At 50.7% G+C, this 18,788-nt stretch overlaps 8 protein-coding genes across 8 annotated transcripts; 3 read left to right on the top strand and 5 right to left on the bottom strand.

Moving 5' to 3' along the window:
* Positions 1-80: 80 nt before the first annotated feature.
* AUEXF2481DRAFT_66886 (uncharacterized protein) lies at positions 81-1,899 on the bottom strand (the record flags this gene model as incomplete). Its single annotated transcript, XM_013487184.1, has 2 exons — positions 81-1,100; positions 1,174-1,899. 2 exons carry the CDS (start codon positions 1,897-1,899, stop codon positions 81-83), a joined length of 1,746 nt encoding a protein of 581 aa, XP_013342638.1.
* An 841-nt stretch (positions 1,900-2,740) lies between these two features.
* On the top strand, positions 2,741-4,431 carry AUEXF2481DRAFT_47416 (uncharacterized protein; the record flags this gene model as incomplete). Its single annotated transcript, XM_013487157.1, has 5 exons — positions 2,741-3,205; positions 3,257-3,410; positions 3,465-3,719; positions 3,766-4,019; positions 4,072-4,431. 5 exons carry the CDS (start codon positions 2,741-2,743, stop codon positions 4,429-4,431), a joined length of 1,488 nt encoding a protein of 495 aa, XP_013342611.1.
* A 39-nt stretch (positions 4,432-4,470) lies between these two features.
* On the bottom strand, positions 4,471-5,148 carry AUEXF2481DRAFT_6274 (uncharacterized protein; the record flags this gene model as incomplete). Its single annotated transcript, XM_013487038.1, has 1 exon — positions 4,471-5,148. One exon carries the CDS (start codon positions 5,146-5,148, stop codon positions 4,471-4,473), a length of 678 nt encoding a protein of 225 aa, XP_013342492.1.
* A 154-nt stretch (positions 5,149-5,302) lies between these two features.
* AUEXF2481DRAFT_6273 (uncharacterized protein) lies at positions 5,303-7,015 on the top strand (the record flags this gene model as incomplete). The annotated part of the gene is made up of 1 exon (XM_013487037.1): positions 5,303-7,015. The coding sequence occupies one exon, from the start codon at positions 5,303-5,305 to the stop codon at positions 7,013-7,015; it is 1,713 nt and encodes a 570-aa protein (XP_013342491.1).
* Positions 7,016-8,015: 1,000 nt separating this feature from the next.
* Positions 8,016-8,636, bottom strand: AUEXF2481DRAFT_30767 (uncharacterized protein; the record flags this gene model as incomplete). The annotated part of the gene is made up of 1 exon (XM_013487094.1): positions 8,016-8,636. The coding sequence occupies one exon, from the start codon at positions 8,634-8,636 to the stop codon at positions 8,016-8,018; it is 621 nt and encodes a 206-aa protein (XP_013342548.1).
* Positions 8,637-9,100: 464 nt separating this feature from the next.
* AUEXF2481DRAFT_47415 (glycosyltransferase family 1 protein) lies at positions 9,101-11,813 on the top strand (the record flags this gene model as incomplete). The annotated part of the gene is made up of 5 exons (XM_013487156.1): positions 9,101-9,807; positions 9,861-10,021; positions 10,071-10,440; positions 10,491-10,838; positions 10,889-11,813. 5 exons carry the CDS (start codon positions 9,101-9,103, stop codon positions 11,811-11,813), a joined length of 2,511 nt encoding a protein of 836 aa, XP_013342610.1.
* Positions 11,814-12,718: 905 nt separating this feature from the next.
* Positions 12,719-13,611, bottom strand: AUEXF2481DRAFT_298625 (uncharacterized protein). The gene has a single exon (XM_013487276.1). It carries the CDS (start codon positions 13,494-13,496, stop codon positions 12,816-12,818), a length of 681 nt encoding a protein of 226 aa, XP_013342730.1. The 5' UTR covers positions 13,497-13,611; the 3' UTR covers positions 12,719-12,815.
* Positions 13,612-16,568: 2,957 nt separating this feature from the next.
* Positions 16,569-17,585, bottom strand: AUEXF2481DRAFT_66944 (uncharacterized protein; the record flags this gene model as incomplete). The annotated part of the gene is made up of 1 exon (XM_013487189.1): positions 16,569-17,585. One exon carries the CDS (start codon positions 17,583-17,585, stop codon positions 16,569-16,571), a length of 1,017 nt encoding a protein of 338 aa, XP_013342643.1.
* Positions 17,586-18,788: the final 1,203 nt, after the last annotated feature.

Below are 18,788 nucleotides of genomic sequence, written 5' to 3'. Positions count from 1 at the left end.
CATGTCGACATTCTTCAAGCAAACATGAAACAGACGACTTCATTGTCATAGTTGTTTATACAAGCAATAGCGTTGTTGGTCTAATCTTCAACATTAGACGTCTGACTCCACCAAAATTCACACTCTTCACCTGCCCACTTATCCTCGACAAGTTGCGCAACAACACCTTTATCCTCACCACCAGCTCTTTCATCATTGCCCTTTCCAAAAATCATTGTACCCTCTCCTTCGCTCCAAGCCTTCCACTCCGGTCTCTCCCACCTTCCCTTGACCTTGTTAGGATCACCAGAAAGCACGAAACTGACAATGTAATCATGGAAAGTGCCGGCGATCTGTTTATGCGTGGGGGAAACGGTTGTGGTGGAGGGATCAAAGGTCTCGTACCACATTTGATCGCCGTGATTTGCTCCTCCTAGAACTGTGCGGTTTGTGGCCCAGTGGTATAGGTAGATTGGAGGATCCGTAGAGCTGGTGCCGTGGATGGCTGTTTGGCGGACTGGGCATACGTAGGCGTAGTGGCCGTATGCTGCTTCTAGGCGTTTGTATTGTGCACCTACATCCAGACCTCTAGTATCGACATACTCCGACTGAGGGTCAAAGCTAGGGTCAGGGTAAAGTGCTTCAATCTTATCCAGCTCCTTCTCGCTTAATTGCGGCAATAGAGTAGACCAGAAAGAGCGGAAGTCGGCGGAAGAAGCTGTGGTCTTCGGAACGTACATAGTTCCCTCGTTGTGGTTGAATCCAGTCAAGATGGGGACTTTGTTCCAGCTTCCTGATTTCCAAGCATCGAGTGGTCTTCTAGAGATTAAGTCATCGTCAATCACAGGCTGCCATGCCCATCTGACGCTAGGGTTCCAGTGCGTGAATACGGTGTTTGAAGCCTCAACAGCAGTGGCTTCCGAAACGTTGCGGAGACAAGAGAGGATTGAAGATTCGGGAACATCAGAGCAACCGGTCTCTTTCAAGAACTGTTGGAACTGAGTCTCGTGTAGAGCGGAGTTGTAAGGGTGGAGTGCGCGAGATGTCGGGCCACCAGACTCGATGACGGCTTTATGGAACAGTTGATGTGGTGTGTTGATGTTCATGATATGATGACCAATCTGTACCTTGTTGTTAGCGATTGTCCTCTGACCAAGACAAGAGAGAATGATCCGAGTGATGAAGAAAACTTACCGAATGTGCACCGGCACTCAAGCCAACTAGCGTGACATCTCCAGCATCACCACCAAAAGCAGCGATATTGTCTCTCACCCACTCAAGCAACAGCACCTGATCCCAAAGACCAAGATTGAGTAGTCCCTCCTTCTGCGTCAAATCTGAGTTCAGGAAGCCCAAAGCGCCGATGCGGTAATTGAAGCTCACAGCCACAAAAGGCTCGGTGGCGTATCCAACCATGGACGCGGTGTTATGCATCTTAGCAGTGCCTCTGTTGAATGCACCGCCGTGGACATAGACCATGACAGGTACTTTCTTGCCTTCGGGCATATTGGCAGGACGGAAAATGTTTGCGGTGAGACAGTCTTCAGACCAGATATCCGGGCCACCGCCAGGAGAAAGTAATTGTTTGCCAGGGCATCTTGGACCAAAGGTATCGGCCTTGAACGTCTGATTGCTTGGAGCGATGGGTTGTGCCTTTGCGAAACGAAGACCTTCGATTGGGGACTGAGCGTACGGAAATCCTAGCCAAGCCTCCACTGGGGCAGGAAAATCATTATCAATCACAGTACCCACAAGTGTAGCTTGTGCGATGGTAACAGAAGGAAGAGCAATTTCGAAGCCAAGATATCTTTGGATAGTGCAGAGAACTTGTTGCTGTATGGAGGCAAAGTTTGCTGCTGCTAGAACCAGAGGGATAATCAAGGCAAATGCAAAATGCCTTGACGGATTTGAAGGAGGCATGACAGTACGTCGAGAGAGATAAAGTCGGTGGTGCAAAGTTGTCAAGGATGCGAAGCGCTTTTTGGTTGTTTGATTCGGTCGCCGATCACGACATCGGAGCTTGGGCTTCGGCCATCAATGTGCTTCCATGGCGGGGCGGGCAAGTTGAACAGTCCATACTCGGATGGTGACAGAAACGATGATAATGCTGAGGTAGGGTGGAGTGTGGTCAAAGGTACTAAGATACTAGATGCTATCGATAGGCCGTCTGCCCTATCGCGGGGAAGCCTTCGGCCGGCGGAAAAAGGAACCACAGTTGGACGTAAGCGGAGTCAGCAGCCCGATTGCGCAGATAGATAAGATCTTGTAAGCAGTAAAGATAGACGAAACGACTGACTCGAGCAGAAACAGTCGGGGGGGTTCTGAAGACCAAGCTTAGATGAATGAGTTGCAGTAACGACTCCATTTCGAGTAACAGTTCTATAAGTGCGTCGACTCAAGCCAGGTTCACCCTCGGTGGCGACAATGGTTTGAAGATGGATAGAAAAATCGGATCCGAGGTTCACATCCGAAATCTTTCGATAGGCCTAAGAGCCGGTAGATCCATGTACCCTCCGCCCTACCTGAACAAGATAGCGGGGAAGATAGGTTATCATTCGACCACCATGCTCTCTTGGCGGAGGCAGATATACAAAGACCACGCCGCAGATCTTCGCAGTTCAGTCTCGACACCATCATGCCTCCTGTTTCATTACCGATCAAATCGACAATGTCTCCAACGCAAGGAAAGGTGGGAGATCAGATGCCTCGCGATGATCTATCTATCAAGGAGAAGTCCCTAGCAGCACCAGAAACCACAGAGATGGATTTGAAAGCCGGCGAGGTGATCGAAGACCTCGATGCGGCCGAAGTCTTCCTCCGTACCCACGGATTCTCGCACGCCTACCTCCACGAGCTCCTCCAAGACGAAGTCGCATGCAAGAAGCTTGTCCGCAGAGTGAATTGGACATTGATGCCGCTCCTCTGTGGTACCTACCTGCTACAATACATCGACAAACAAGCATTGAGTTACTCTGCTGTTTTTGACTTGTTCACAAGTACCGGAACCACCAGCGAGGAATATAGTTGGTTGACGAGCATATTTTACTTCGGGTACCTGGTTTCAGAGTGGCCGAGTAGTTACCTGGCGCAACACTTCCCCACCGGCACAGTGTTGAGTTCTTTTGTCATCATCTGGGGTTCAGTGATGATGTTGACAGCAGCGTGTTCCAACTTTACTGGTCTGGCAATTTGTCGTTTCATCCTTGGCTGCTTCGAGGCTCCGATTGTAAGTAACACTGAATCGTCCATTTGGTCGGCCTGCTGACAGTCTACCCAGACGCCTTGCTTCATGATGCTGGTCGGTATGTGGTTCACTCGAAAAGAACAACCTGCACGTGCTGGTATCTTCTATTGCTTCAACGGCGTCGGTAGCATGGTCGGAGGCATCCTCTTCTATGGCGTCGGTCAACTGGATGGCTTCCCGGTCTGGAGTAAGTCGAGAATATCTAGGATCGCATATTCGGCGCAAGGCTAACGATACTCAGGGGTAATCTTCATGCTTTGCGGAGGCTTGACCATCATCTGGGGCATTGTATTGTTCTTCTTCCTCCCCAATAACATCATGGAGGCCAAGTTCTTCTCGATTGAAGAGAAAGCACTGCTCATTGCACGCAGTCAGACCAATCGTACTGGTGTCTACAACCCGAAGATCAAGCTTTCACAAGTCAAAGAAGCTCTGACAGACCCTCAAATCTGGATCTTGTTCCTATTTGTCTTGTGTAATGAGGGCATTAACGGAGGTAAGGGACAGTCATTGGTCTTATGTTTCGAATGCTGACCGAACAGGTTTCGCCAACTTTGGCAAGTTGATTGTCAAAGGCATTGCTCACGGTGATGCCGTGAGAACGACGGCACTAGGTATACCTTCGGGAGCCTTCCAAGTATTTTTCGTGTTTACTGGACCGTTCCTGGCATCGAGATTCAAGAATATCCGAACATACATCATGGCATTGTACCTTGTACCGACCATTGTTGGAACAAGTCTGGTGTGGAAGCTCCCGAGAAGCAACTCTGATGGCCTGCTTGTGTCTTACTACCTGGTGAGTGTTTGCGGAGGCTGAAATTGCTGATACAAAACTGACCAAAATGCAGATCGGATCCTTTGTCGCATCTCTCGTGCTGGCACTTCAAATGCCGGCAAACAATGTGGCAGGTTACACCAAGAGAGTGACATCGACAGCGTTTGTGTTCCTGGCATACTGCATCGGCAACATCTGCGGGCCCCATGCGTTCCTGGCAGCCGAGGCGCCTGTCTACCAGACAGGATGCAAGTTCATCATCGCGTGCGCAGCCATCCAGATGGTGCTCGTCTTCGCTTTGAGAGTACTGTTGATCCATCGCAACAAGAAGAGAGATGCAATGTTTGGGCCAGTGTCTGAGATGGACACAAATGATGAGATAATTGAGGACCTGACAGATTTCGAGAATCCTCGCTTCAGATACTCATACTGAGGTTGGCACTCCTACTGAGATTGGGGGTAGATAGGATATTTATACGACGACCCGCTTTTCAGCTTTCTTGATGTCTTTGCGCAGTTTGCGGATCTCCAAAGCTACGTGACGAAGTGCTTGGGCCGAATTGGCGGCGTCAATGACGGGACTTTCCAGAGCAGAGACAAAGGCCTTTTGAGAAGAACGCAATGAGGGAGGCGCTAGGATGCCGTACCAGTGAAGAGGATCTCTGGGCTTTTTCTGCTGCGTCTTTTGTTTCTCTTCTGCAGTCTTGTCTTGGTGAGTTTGTTCATCGGACGAGGTTTCTCCAGATGACCTCAGGGGCGTGGATGGTGGAGTTGGCTGCTGTTCGGGTACAGGACCTTGGTCTGTTTCGTGCTTGTCATGCATTGGGCTTGTGTCTGCATGCTTGGTCGCCAGGGGTGAAGCGTTGTTGCCTTTCAGGCTAAGGCAAGGGGCACCTTGGTCGTCGGACGAAACATCAAAGCGACATGTTGCTTGCATACGATCGTCATAGTACTCCTGACCATAGCGGACACGTGTCGTCGACTTGAAAGTAGCCTGAGCGAGATTGAAGAAGCCTGATGAGAAATGGCGGGCGATTTGTTGTTGTGCCTGATGATACGTGTCGAGGAGAGTGAGGTGTTTTTCCCAAAGCTTGTCCAGCTGATCACGGAGCTCCTCCGCGCTGCTTTCTCTCGTGCCTTCTTCTGCCATTGTGGTCGTGAACGATGATGGTATACAAGGAGAGAAATGACGAGGGCCAATCACGGAGGAGATGCCGAGTGATGAAGCTCGGGTCTTGGCATTTTGCGAGTCGATGATGAAGTCGTCATTTGGTGTTCGTCGCAAAGACGCAAATCAATACAAAATGGGCTTGATATCACGGCCGCCGTCGCTGTTACGGCCATTACGTGTCAAGCGACTGCCGAATCAATTGTCGCTGCGACTGTTTACGCAGAAGCACCCGCTCCTTCTCATCACACGCACATCGTCACCTCGACCGCAACTTCCGTATCTGTCGCAACCTTCCCGGAGTGCCTTCGTCCCGAGACAGACGGCGCGTTTCTTGACAACAGAAAACAAGAACTATGTCAAAGAGCAGGTCTGGCTGGCTGCCAAATGGTCTGCTGTAGGATGGTCCTTCTTTCTTCTCGGAGTCGTCGCTCTTTACGGCATCAACCAAGAGGTGCTGGAGCGCAAGACCCCGTCGCCCGATGAATGGTCCTTTTTCTCGCGTAATCACTTCCGATGTGCCAATGCCGCTGTGAAGCCCGACCACGAATACACCGATTGGGCTCAGGTTGCGACTGAATTCAGAAGATGCTTGGAAAGATTGGAGAATGCTGAGATTGATGGAAAGGGGACCACCCCCCTGGCCCCTGGTCTGGACGACATTCGCGGAATCAACCCTTCGGCCTTTGACATATCGGAAAAGTCGTATGCGTGGAAGGAGGGCTATTTCCAGGTCGTCATGCAATGCGCCCGAGCTTCTGAACATATCGACAACATGGTCCTTGACACTTCTCGTAAGATCATCTTCCCCAAAGATGTCGTTGTCGGTCCATCAAACCCCAATCCTCGTCCTTGTCCTCCCGGTGCCGAGTCTGCCCCGCGTGAAGAGGATTGCGAGAGAGCATATGCTCCTCCAGAGACTTTTTACCTCAAGGTCTTGACCGGTCTTGGCTTCTCCAGCCGTCAACGTATCGAGGCCGCTCTTGCGTATGCCAACTGGCTTGAGATCAAGGGCCTGAATGATTCGGCTGATGAGACATACAAGTGGGCTGTCGACATTGCTGCTTCTGCTCTGCCCGCATCCGATGCTGTCATCAACAGCGACACCTCTATCCTCCGTGTTCAGGAGGCCACTCCCCCCAGTCCCAATCTCCTCCGCGCTGCAACTGCTCTTGCTACTCACCGTGCTCGCTCGGGCAACATCACTTCTGCTCTCCCCATCTTCTTGTCTGTCCTCCGTGCTCGCCACGCCTCTCCCATCGACATCGCGCCTCCTACCAGATCGGAGTACAGACCTATCTCTGTATCCGACCCCACTAACACCGATATTGGCGCCTTCATCAACATCATCAAATCTTTATTCACTCCTCCTACCTACCCTGCTGAGCCTCCATCAGGCGACGAACCTTTCTTGCGCCAGCCAGCTTCTGTCCCAGACTGCACCGAAGCCGAACTCATGCTCTATATTGGTGAAATTCTCTTCGCAACCGCCTCCCCCGGCCGTGAAGATGAAGGTCTTGGCTGGACGAAACAGGCTGTCGCAATTGCTGAACACGGCGTCTCGCATAACGATGTCTTGCCTGAGAGTCGCGATAAGTGCAAGGCATGTCTCGAGACCGGCATTGCCAACTGGGGTGCCATGGTGACGAAGCTCTTGAAAGAAGCCAAGCCCAAGCCTGCATCTTCATCTTGGACAAGCTGGATGTCAGGTAGCCAATCAGAAGACAAGGAGTCGCAGTGGGAGGATGAGTTGCGCGCCGTCGAGGAAACCCGCATGAATCTCATTGCTCAAGGCATCAACTCAAAGCTTGCTGCCGCTCCTCAGCGAACTGGCACCTTTATTGGTTGAAAGTCTTGGATCTTAGGTTCACGAAATGACATTCTTGTCACCTGTGCCGACTGAGCTACACGTCGCCGTGCCGAAGAGACGGAGTCTAGACTCCTAAGCTGCTGAACATCCGTCCGAGCATACACAGATGCTCTCCGGCGATCTCAGTCGTAAGATCTGCCCCTATGCGAGTTCAGGATTGGACCTCCGTTTACCGAGGAATCCGCTCTCAGCAAAGCTTCCGTACTTTGCGGAATCAAGCAAGTAGCAAAACCAAAGTGGCACTTTCCTCTGGTTATATGTCTCGCTTAATAGTCGAATTCTCATCGCTAGTGTATATCCATCATACTGAATTGTGCAAAACCTGGAGCTTGACCTTATCTATGATAGCCAAGCAATGAAGAACAATCAATGCACACCCCATCACTACTCTCTATATATGTCAATGCCATACTCCTGTGTGTGTCACTCAAGTTCAAAGCTCGGATTCAATCTTGAATATCTCGTATTGTAAGACAGAGTAGTAGCAACCGCAAACTGCGAAACTCGTAGTCACTGTCTGGCTGGTGACCGCAAACATCAACGTTTCCCAACGCGATATATATAGACATTCTTATCATGCATCAATGGCTGCGACTTCTCGAAGGAGGAAATTGAAGACGTACTGGCCAAGTCACGAAACGGCATGTTGATGTGGCTTGCAGGGAATACGGGTACCATACGCAGGCTAGGTGTGGAAGCCGGGGTATACGGTACCATACGCGGTACATCAAACGTCTAGTCCCATACCATGACGAACACCATGCGAAAATCTTTTTTAGCACCAAGCACCAAGCATGTACATACTCAAAGAAACCTTATTCAGACTTTCTAGACACAGTGAACACACAATGTGAGATTCCACAGGGCACGAAAGCTAACATGAGAACAATCTTCCTTTGTGGAAATTCAAGCCACTAAAAAAACCAACCAACGCCAAATCTCTACTAACACTCTAACCCTCGACGATTTCCTCGCACCTTTACACATCCTCCCCATCCATATTGTCCGACCCCTTCCTTATCCTCCCAATCTCCACGCCCTCCCCCTCATCAACCCTCCTCGTAACCCGTCTACTGACACAACACCAACTAACCCCCTGCACAAAACTAACCAACCAACACGCCATTCCCAACACCGCAAATGCCACACCAGCTCTCATGGCATCTAAACTCTGTGTTGCTGCAAGATCCATCTCGGCCACAGATCCGAGATAAACAATGCCAAAAACTCCAGCAAGAGCGGCGTAGAGAACGCAAAGCACAAGATCCCAGAAGATCCATCCTAGACGTTTTACAGTGAGAAAACAGTGTAGAACACACGTGAGAGCTGAGAGGAGAGCGACTACGAGGGCGAAGATCCAGTTTGTACGTGTAGGTACATCTATCCCGTCCTGGGAGGAAGTGGTCTTGGAGGCGTTGGTAGTAGAGGCAAAGGAAGAGGGGAAGTGAGATAGATCATTTCCATAGATTCCGAGTAGGATGACAGAGATGAGGAATTGTGTTGTGCGGAGGGCTGCGCGGGCGATTGTACCGGTGAAGCCTGTGGAGTGCCAGTATTGGGCTATCGCTGCGCGTTGCTGAATTCGAGAGGTCGATGGCATGGTTGAGGTAGCAGTAAATTCGATATGGGTAGTGGTCTAAAGATGCGAGATCCAGCCGGTTGAATGAGGAAACAGCAGAGCGATCGTCAAAGGAAGAGGGAGATGAAGTGCCGAGATCAATGTATTGAGGAATCTCAGTGCTCATATAGGGCTCGGTGAATTAACGTTTCGCCCTGTGGTCAAAGTTTGCCATCTTCGTACCCACACGGCTGCAGATCAGGCCCAGGGTTTTCTTTCTGCGTCACCTTTGTGGCTACACCTATCTCTGGGGTAGCGCGGCCATTTGAATCATCTCGCCTATTACTTACATCGTCTGTTCCCCTTTCCCTTCCTCTCGTCATTATGCCTCACCCTTTCCCACCATGAAAAACATAAGCCCGATTCAATCGACCTACCAGAATGAGGACCCTCCGCCGGCATATTCTTCAGAGGCTCCAAATGTACCAGACGCATTGGGAGTCGGTATGCGAGATGACGGCCGCATGGATGTTGATGTAGACAGTTCTCTCGGCCGCCGACTTACCAGGATAGCACAGAGTCACGACGACGACGCAGCACCGTCTTACACATCTGCTCCCTCAGTCCGAGAAAGCACTCCGATAATTACCTGCCCGGCCAGACTCAACATTGTCATTCAAGTTGTCGGCAGTAGAGGAGATGTCCAACCTTTCGTTGCTCTGGGCTGCGAACTACAACAAAAACATGGTCATCGTGTTCGGATAGCCACCCACGCCGTCTTCGAAGACTTTGTCCGAAACGCCGGACTCGAGTTCCACCCCATCGGCGGTGATCCCGCCGATTTGATGGCTTACATTGTCAAGAACCCAGGCTTGATTCCAAGTCTGTCGAGCGTAAGAGCCGGAGATATTGGTCTCAAGAGACGCATGTTGGCGGAGATACTAGATGGCTGTTGGGCATCTTGTTACATGCGAGATGCAAAAACACAAGCGCCTTTCGTCGCAGATGCGATTATTGCCAACCCACCCAGCTTTGGGCATGTGCATTGTGCGCAAGCACTGGGCATACCTTTGCACATCATGTTTACCATGCCTTGGACCAGCACTAGAGCATTTGCACATCCCTTGGCGAATCTGAAGTACTCCTCTGACACGAGTCCGAAGATAGCGAATTTGATCTCGTACGGGGTGGTGGAGTGGATGACGTGGCAAGGGTGAGAAGGTTTAGCACATCGACAAGCAGCTCTTACTGACTGTAGACTCACAGTATTGGTGATATTGTGAACAAATGGCGGACGAAATCCCTTGATCTTGAGCCTGTGCCCAGCTCTGAGGGACCTTTGCTTCTTGAGACTCTTTCGATCCCGCACACATACTGTTGGTCGCCAGCACTTGTACCAAGGCCATCGGACTGGCCACAGCACATAGGTATTTGGTCTGTTCCAATGGTCACCAACAGCAGCTAATCAAGAAACAGATGTCTGCGGTTTCTTCTTTCGAGAATCACCTTCTTACAAGCCACCAGCTGATCTAAGCACTTTCCTGGCAGCTGGTCCTATGCCCGTTTATATCGGCTTTGGCAGTATCGTGATTGAAGATCCGAAGGCATTGACCGAGTTGATACTTGAGGCCGTACGAATGACTGGTGTTCGTGCACTCGTCTCGCGTGGTTGGAGCAAGCTAGGTGAGGGTCATGTATCCAACGACAGTGTGTTTTATCTGGACGATTGCCCTCATGAGTGGCTGTTTGACCACGTCGCGGCAGTTGTACATCATGGCGGCGCTGGTACCACTGCTTGTGGCCTGAGCAAGGGCGTCCCATCGTTCTTGGTACCCTTTTTCGGAGAGTAAGTCGCCTGATGTTGTACCATGTACCGCAACTGCTGACATCATGTAGTCAGCCATTCTGGGGGATGATGGTGGCAGCTTCAGGTGCAGGTCCAGAGTCTGTACCATATTCATCACTGACTTCTCTTGACCTCGCACATGCTATCACGACTTGTCTGGAGCCGAGCACCAAGTCAGCGGCGATGAGGGTAGCAGACAAGATGAGGCAAGAGGAAGGTGTTAAGGCAGCTGTACAATCATTCCACGCTCAGCTTTCGTTGGGTTTGAAGTGTGATGTTCTCCGCGATGAGGCGGCTTCATGGACATTGCATGACGGTGATCGCGCCATAAAACTGTCAAAGAGAGCCGCGGCGATGTTGGTGAGAGAGACCATAGTCAAGCCAAACAAACTATCACAGTAAGTCGAGGTGTGTATTTATGCTAGCTTTTGCTAATACAACAATGCAGCTACCAGTCAAAGCCCATCATAGTCGATCCTAAACGCTGGGAGCCTGTATCTGCTGTCGTGTCGGCTTCTCTGCACACTGCAGGTGCGATGGGAAGAGCTGCCGCTGGTGTTGTCTCCGAGCCATACCAGATGTATAAGGAATCGAAAATTCAAGCTCAAAACAACCCGTCGGAGGCAGGTACAGTGTTAGGACCGAGTGAAGCGATCAGGCATTCCCAAGACAGTTCACCGCAGGGTCCAAAGATCGTCGGAGAGAAAGCCGGAGACGAAAAAAAGTCGCTCAATGGCCCGTCAGAGAAGATCAATTTTTCCAATGCTCAAGGTCCTGAGCAATCTATGGTTGTACCCGCTGTCGCTGACGGTAGTGACTCGGCAAACAGGACCAGACAACTCGTCAAAGCGTCTGCCAAAAGCGCCGGAAAGCTTCTCTTCTCGCCAGTAAAAGGATTGGTCCTGGACATCCCTCTAGCGGCAGTCGAAGGTATGTGGGCAGTACCCCACTACCACGACCCGCGGAGCTACCAATCTACCCCGATCACTGACTGGAAGAGTGGTGGTATGGTAGCAGGCAAATCTTTCGTGCATGGAGTACAAGAAGGTATGACAGACATTTTTATCAAAACGTACGCTGGTAAGAAGAAAGAAGGTGCGAAAGGTGTTGCCAAAGGTTTGAGCATAGGGTTCATGAACTTGACAATGAAGACTGGAGCCGGGACATTAGGGTTAATCGCTTATCCTTGTCAGGGTGTGTATAAGAGCATACACACAGCTCTGCATACGAAAGCAAAAAAAGTCATTGAGCAAGCAAAACTGGAGGAAGGAGAATGGTCGGTGGAGAACAGGCCAGATGCAAGCGTGGGACTTGACGAGGTAATTCGGCGGTTCTTGGGCGTCAGGTCTGGTAAGGGGAAGGGCAGACAGTGATTCATAACAAGAAATCTGGGGCATCTTCCAAAGGAAGACTTCAACAGGGTCTGGCGATAATATCTGCTGGCTGAGGTGAATGTCGATGGACGATGGGAGGACAAATGATTTCGTCGCGCGAGGACGCGTTCACATCGCGAAGCCAACGCATCATTCTCGCGTCGACGTTCCCAACACAGCAGGGGGCGCTAGTCAAGACTTTTGGCCAGACCATCACTTGTCGGAAGCCGTCACTGCCGTGCAACAAGCACAGAACTGATCGATCCCAAATCAACAATAGCCACATTGTCGTAAGCTTCATTCAAAAAGTACATCTCCTATCTTTAGGGAGGACGAGACATCGAGATGCCTTGTTCTATTGTTTCAGCTTCCAGCACTCGACTTTGTGACACGAACCCCTTGTCCAAGCGTCGAGTCTCTGTACGAAGTCCCCCGTACCTAAAGTACCTTTCGCAACGGTCAAAAGAATGTACAGTACGTCAATTGCAAAGGAGGTGGCCATTTTCCGGCATTGCAGTCCATGAAACAGATGGTATCTAAGCTTCTTGATAGACTCGTCGATTGAAGTCGATGCAGTTATCGATTATTGATGTATAAAAAGGAGATTGGAGAAAGCGGCATGTCTCGTTGTGATTACAAGTTGGTGGTGGCTGCGGTTGTTGCAGTGATTGGAGTTGCGAATTTCCAGGCCAGGGGAAATGAGACAACAGCCGATGTTGATCTTCAACGCTGCAACGTACTGAGGCTTAGGAACCTCAGGGGGTCGATCACATACGCAGGTACAATAAACAAATGTCATCACATGTAATTAGTAGGACACAATTTGAGAGTGATGGTTTGATGATGATGGAAAAAGGTTCAAATTGGTTTGTTCGAAGAGTGATATCAAGAAGAAGCGAATGGAAGGGGTTATATACATGAAGCTTCGAAGAGAAGTAGTCGTTTTGTTGTTTGGTTGCGGATGAAGATCCAGTCGTTAAGAAAATGATGTTACTTCTGCACCTATGAGAAGGTGGTGCGGACGAAGTTGTTGTTCTGGCCAACGAAGCAGCCACCGCTGGCGGCACCGGCGTACATGCCAGACTGAGCACCAGGCTGGGAAGAGCAGTTCTCAAGAGTGTAGCCGAATTCGCATGAGTCACCGGAGTCGCAGGTGAAGACACACTGTTCCATGTCGGAAACGCACTGGGCGCCCTCAATGGTCATGTTACGGCCGTTCATGTTGACGAGACGGGAGACATCGACGGTGGAGTATTGGCCGTTGTAGGTGAATTCACCCCAGGTGTTGGAGACTTGTCCGTTGATCATCTTGGTGTCCTCGTAGAGGGCGGCCCAGCCGCCGGAGGTACCAGTGGCAGTGGAAACGTTGACAGAGCTGCCGTTGGTGATTTGATAGGTGATCAGAGGAGCGACGGCGTTAACCCATGAACCGACGGGTCCCCACATGACGAGAACAAGGTCCTCGCCGGACTCGTTGTTGAACTCGGTGACATAGTCGCCGTCGTTGCCGATCCAGGAAGCGTGACCAGCAGCAGCGGATTTGGCGTTCTGACCAGTTAGGCAGCCGAGAGTTTGGAGGATGGAACCAATGAGGCCGCGCTCCTGGACAACAGGCTTGGGGATGGCGGCAGCACTGCTGAGGGCCAGGTTGGCGAGAAGAACGGTAGGGAGGTTGAAGCGCATCTTGACGGCTGATAAAATGATTGTGTGGTGAAAAAAGGTTTGTTGTTTAGATGTTTTCTCGTTGGATAGTGGTGTTAAGTGAATGTGGAGCCGCGATGGCGTCGACTGGAATACAACCAAAGGAAGGAAAAAGAGAGTGACTTGATGAAGGAAGGAGAGTACGGATAGGATGGGTTTACCGTTCTTTTATGAATCTGAGCCCTCCCACACTGTGTACCGATCAGTGTTTAATCAGCCGTTTCCGCCATGCAGGGCCCATCCATTCGTGGCCCCCCTCCCAGTGGACGTAATCAAGCCGTTTCCCATCATTTGGCGCCTCGTCAATGCGCCAGACTGGAGACGAGATCCATGCTTTGAGCCTTTGTGGAAGAGCTGTGCTTTGCATGCATTTTGGCTTTGCTTTGAGACTGCATGGACCGAGAAGGCCCACTTTTCTTTTCCTTCCCCAGCCAATAGGAATTCAGACTCAGCTCCGAGTATTCTGTCTCTAAATGTTTGGAACATTGTTGCTTTGCTGGCAACTGAACTTCAGTCTAGAACCCGCTAGGTGAGAGAGAAAAGGGGAAAGCGTCGACCGTTCCTCTGCCGCGTACACTTCTCGTGGCTTTCGCATCTTTCGGTTAGTTGTACGGGAGTGCCTGACGATACCCAGAGTTTGGATGGTCACTTCGACTCGCGACAAGAAGATGTCGGAGCGCTTCGAGGTTTGAACGTCGCGCGACGCTCCATGGGTTCCGCGTCACCATCCTTGCCTGCTGCGGCCAGGTCCACCGGTTGAGTGACGTTACCCCGGTCGATTGGCCAGTTCCCGCGCTTGGGCTGCCTGGGAGCGGGAAGACTGTGGTTGTGAAGTCGTAAATCGAAGGGACTTGCGAATCGGTGGTGGAAGTCCACGCCGACGGGCGTCAACAAAGCGCATGCTTGTGCTGCGGAATCTTCAGGTACGGGCGTCGCAGATTTTCAGGAACCAACGATTGTTGCAGATTACACTTTTGCTGGGCTCCAGGTACCAAACTTTGTTTCTACACATCTCTACTCCGTACCACACACACCTACCCACTTCATCTCAGTGATTTCTGACCTTCTTCGGTTGCTCTACGTGCCCTGCATCGGACACTATTAAAGAGAGAAGAGTCTGCCTGGTGTGTGTGGGCCACTGTCAAAGAACTGAAGTGCCGACTGTGATTCTTCTAAATCTCATTGGTGAAGCCGCGTATTGTTGAATTTTAGGCAGATTGTGACAGTCGTGTACCTTGTGCTTTTCGCGAGGCAAAAGTTGTGGTGGGAAGGAAGCTGCAAAGTCATCGACCGTCATGCAAGGCCCCAGCGCTTACATGCAGTCGCACCTTCCACACGTGGTCACAATGACAGCAGATCATCGCATGGGTTGTTATTCCAAAGACGTGGGTGGTGGATGTCGTGTGAGAGTCGACCAACCTCAACAGACTTCCATCTTCTCGTCTCTTCATCTGGAATCTACAAGCTGAATCTCATGATTCCCAAACCATAAAGTATGGCTACACTGCTCGAAGGATCAATAAAGCGATTGAATAGTCCTACCGTGTCTCGGCTGCGAAATCGTCCTTCGTGTTTGACGGCGTAACAACGATTGGGCTAACAATAAGTGCGACTTCAAGAAGACTCTTCCACAACTTGTTCTGACTTTCTGACCATGCTGCACCTCTGCATCGTCCATCGGACCGCGACTGCAACGTATCTCTTTCCGCCTACATCCTTGACTGCTTTGTACCTTTTAACTTCCGGATACCGACTCGTAGCGAAGCGGCTGCTCATGCAAGGACGGGATATGACAATTCGACAACAACACGCATCTTCGATCTTCACATGCTCTCCCCGGGAAGTGTAAAATCATCACGACCGAAGATAAAAGCGCACGCGACACAGCAGCACATCTTCTACCTCTTCGGTCGTGCCGCATAGATGTATCCCCATCGAGTCGCACCAGTTTCTTCGCCAACGCCCACTACTTACCAAAAGATGGAGTGGACACATCCTCCACTTTTCGCACTGACAGCATCCGAGCACCTAGCATCGACGCCCAAGTAACCGTTTTTTCTCTTGATATTCTTTCTGCCTAGAGCCGACTTGTGTCCTTTCTTCTAGCTTCTTCTAAGGCTGTGATTTGTATTGGACACATGGATGCCATGGCGGAGTTGCGCAACACACGATCCCACATCCCGCAGTTGACCCAACGAGTCGGTACAGCCGACGGGACGGTAGAATGGTGCAAGCAACGTGGTGCGAGTTGTTCTTTGGAACACCAAGCAACCGTCGACCGCGGTCGGTTTGTCGTCTTTACTGCGCCTTCGATTTTGGTCTCGTATCCACTATCTGTCCTATCGATAAAAAGCCTTTTGTACCAATTCGACCATTCAGGATTGCACTGCCTAATTCGTTCTGTTCTGCTTGACTGGGGCACACCTGACTTAGACTCTGACTTCTGGTGAGACCAAAAAGTCGTAGAAGAAGTTTATCTCGTGGTCAACCACGATTCGGTTCGAGTCGAGGGCACGGGATTCGAGGCTGCAGGGTCAGCTCTTCCGCTCCCTCAGGTGAACGCAACCACAAGAACAAAGACTTTGACAAGGATCAAGGATGCTGATCGCTTATGTTCGGATAACAGTGCGAACGGAACTTTCAGGGCCATCTTACAACAGAAAAAGAAGGTGAAATCAAACTATGCTCTCTTTGTACTCGAGTACTTCTTTACAAAATATGCAGTTGAGGGTCTTTGGCGTGGCTTGGGACACGGTTGTCCGACAAGGATCCGACGCGCCGACGAAGGTGTCAAGCAAAAGGTCCGCCAATCGAAACCTTGACACAGTCGGACTTTTCAGCCGCGGTCCATTGAACCACACAGCTCGGCTTTTCTAGATCTCGCTATGGTACAGCTATCCACATCTTGGCTCTGACAGACTACTAGACAGCTCGGCTTTGGCTGAAAACACAGCTCAGCTTTGGTTAAAAACGCAGCTCGGCTTTGGTTGAACACGCAGCTCGGCTTCTCAACCGACTACATACTGTGCGCAGCTCGTTGTTGAGTCTGTTGCCTCACAGCTTTGCCTTGGCTTTGCCATCTGCCTGCTTGTCTCTGTTCGTCTGCGCCATCTTCAATAATGCGTACAATGTCTGCAGCCTCGGCATCTCGAACCCCTTTTCTCTAGCAATCCGTATCGGGTTGCCAAGTATGACTTCCAGTTCCATCTTCTTGCCCGCTTCCCAATCCAGCCACATACTCGGTCTTGAGCCAGACGTGTTCTTCCTCGTTGATGCGAGCAGTTTGTCTGCGGAAGCGAACTCTCGTGGGAAGTCTTGACCGATGATCTTTGGTGCTGTGGTCAGGATCTCGAGCATAGTCGCGTGTAGGTGATGAGATAGTTCTGGGTCCAAAGCCATGGCGGCGTTCGTACTACCATTGCTAAGGACACTGCTGGGGTTCATGGATGCATTGATGGCGAGTTTGTGCCAACGCACGAGTTGGAGTTTGGCATGTGTATAGGCTTCTGCATCTTTGACACCTCCCTGTTGCAACAGCTCTGCGAACTTTGCATTCTGCTGTTCTGCTTGGGACGAAGGGCCAGAGGGAAGGTAAGGACCTATGTTTATGCGCGTCCAGCGGTTGTGCTTGATCTCGCCATGTTGTTCTTGGGCAGCACTGATGACCGTGACGGCACTCAGGATTGCTGCAGAAGGGAAGCGTTTCGCATATCCCTCTTCAACACCCAGTCCGTTCTGGATCAGAACAATCGCCGTCTTGTCTTTCACCAATCCTTCCAACTGCTTCGAGTCGTCGCTAACGTCCGGCAACGCTTTTGTACTGACAACGATGTAGTCCCAGCGCACATTACTCTTCTCTGCCTCTTTCGGGTTCGGGAACACACGCGTAGGTGTCCAACTATAGTCGCCGTATTGCGGTGAAGTTACGTGGAAGCCATTGCTGGACACGGCGGAGTAGTTTGAGCGGCAGACGCAGGATACGTGGACGTTTGGTGCTTGAGCGAGACGAGAGCCATAGAAAGCTCCCACGGCGCCGGCACCGAAGATGAGCACTTCAATTGGAGATGACATTGTTTGTGAGTGTCTTGTTGAAGACTTTCGACACTGTCTCGTCGAATTGGTTGCTTATCGTTACAGGCATTACGATTTCCCCACAAAGTGAACCTCGGCTTCAAGACTTGATCGCGTCATGTTATTTCTTCTTTTTCTCCATTTCTTCTTCCTCTCTCGACTGACGTTCTGCAACTGCCGTTCGATCTTCGAAACTTCGATGCTCAAGGTCCTTCGACAGAACTGGTTCGATACACAGCTCGGAGCTTCAGGGAACGCCTCTTTGTCGCGAGACCCGCCTACTCATACGTCAAATGGCTCAAGGCCACATGTTTCTGTGACAACCAACCCGTCGACCAAGTCCGAAGCAGCGCCGAAGTATATTCAGAAGCTCACAGCCTCCTTTTCTCAAAGGATCAATCATGCCGTCAAGACTTCCATCATCGTGCATGAGGTCGCTAAACGTCGCAACGGAGACGAACTGCCGAAATTCTGAGGCTTCGGCTTCGATGACGAAGTTCCTTTCTGGTCACCTCGGCTGGGACGATAGAAAACACACTCAGATACTCCTGTTCACGTAGAGTGATTCCACGACATTTGAGCACCACTGAAAGTCCAAATTTGCGATAGTTTAGATCGTTTGCACAGCAACTTCTCGATCAAGTTGGTTCTGTGGTGTAGTTGGTTATCACTTCTGTCTAACACACAGGCGGTCCTGAGTTCGAGCCTCAGCGGAATCATTTCTTTTGTGCTTTGTCGGCCCCTCTTTTGGTCCAGCAATGGCAGTGGAGAGTTTTGAAGCCTGTGTGAATTTCCAGGTGAGAAGGCATGTCGAGGCTTTAACTTTTAGCTGTGCACACTCACGTCGGCTTATGTGAATCCTCCTTTTTACGCGTGGTTATAGTCCATGCGTGCTTTTTGGTCGTGTGTTGAGAGGCGTGATTGGGCTCTTGTGATTGTTTATGAGCGCGTACATTGACGACGCATGTGTGTGAGCCTGCTGCAAGAAGCCTGATACCGCCTCTGATTATGCGCACAGAGACTCGACATCATATGTGGGCTAAAAATCGCATCTCTGGCTTCTTTATCGCAACGAAAAGTCATATCTGGCAGACTGTGTTGCTTGGTGAAGTGTCGTTGATTCGACGTTGATTTTTGAATTCAGCTGCCCCCGTGGAAAGTCGTTGAGGTATGTGACCCTGTCTTCTCTTTTGGCAGGCGGTA

Source organism: Aureobasidium subglaciale (genome assembly GCF_000721755.1).
Source record: "Aureobasidium subglaciale EXF-2481 unplaced genomic scaffold scaffold_14, whole genome shotgun sequence".
Taxonomy (NCBI): Eukaryota; Fungi; Ascomycota; class Dothideomycetes; order Dothideales; family Saccotheciaceae; genus Aureobasidium; species Aureobasidium subglaciale.
This window is presented reverse-complemented; position numbering and strand designations above follow the sequence as displayed.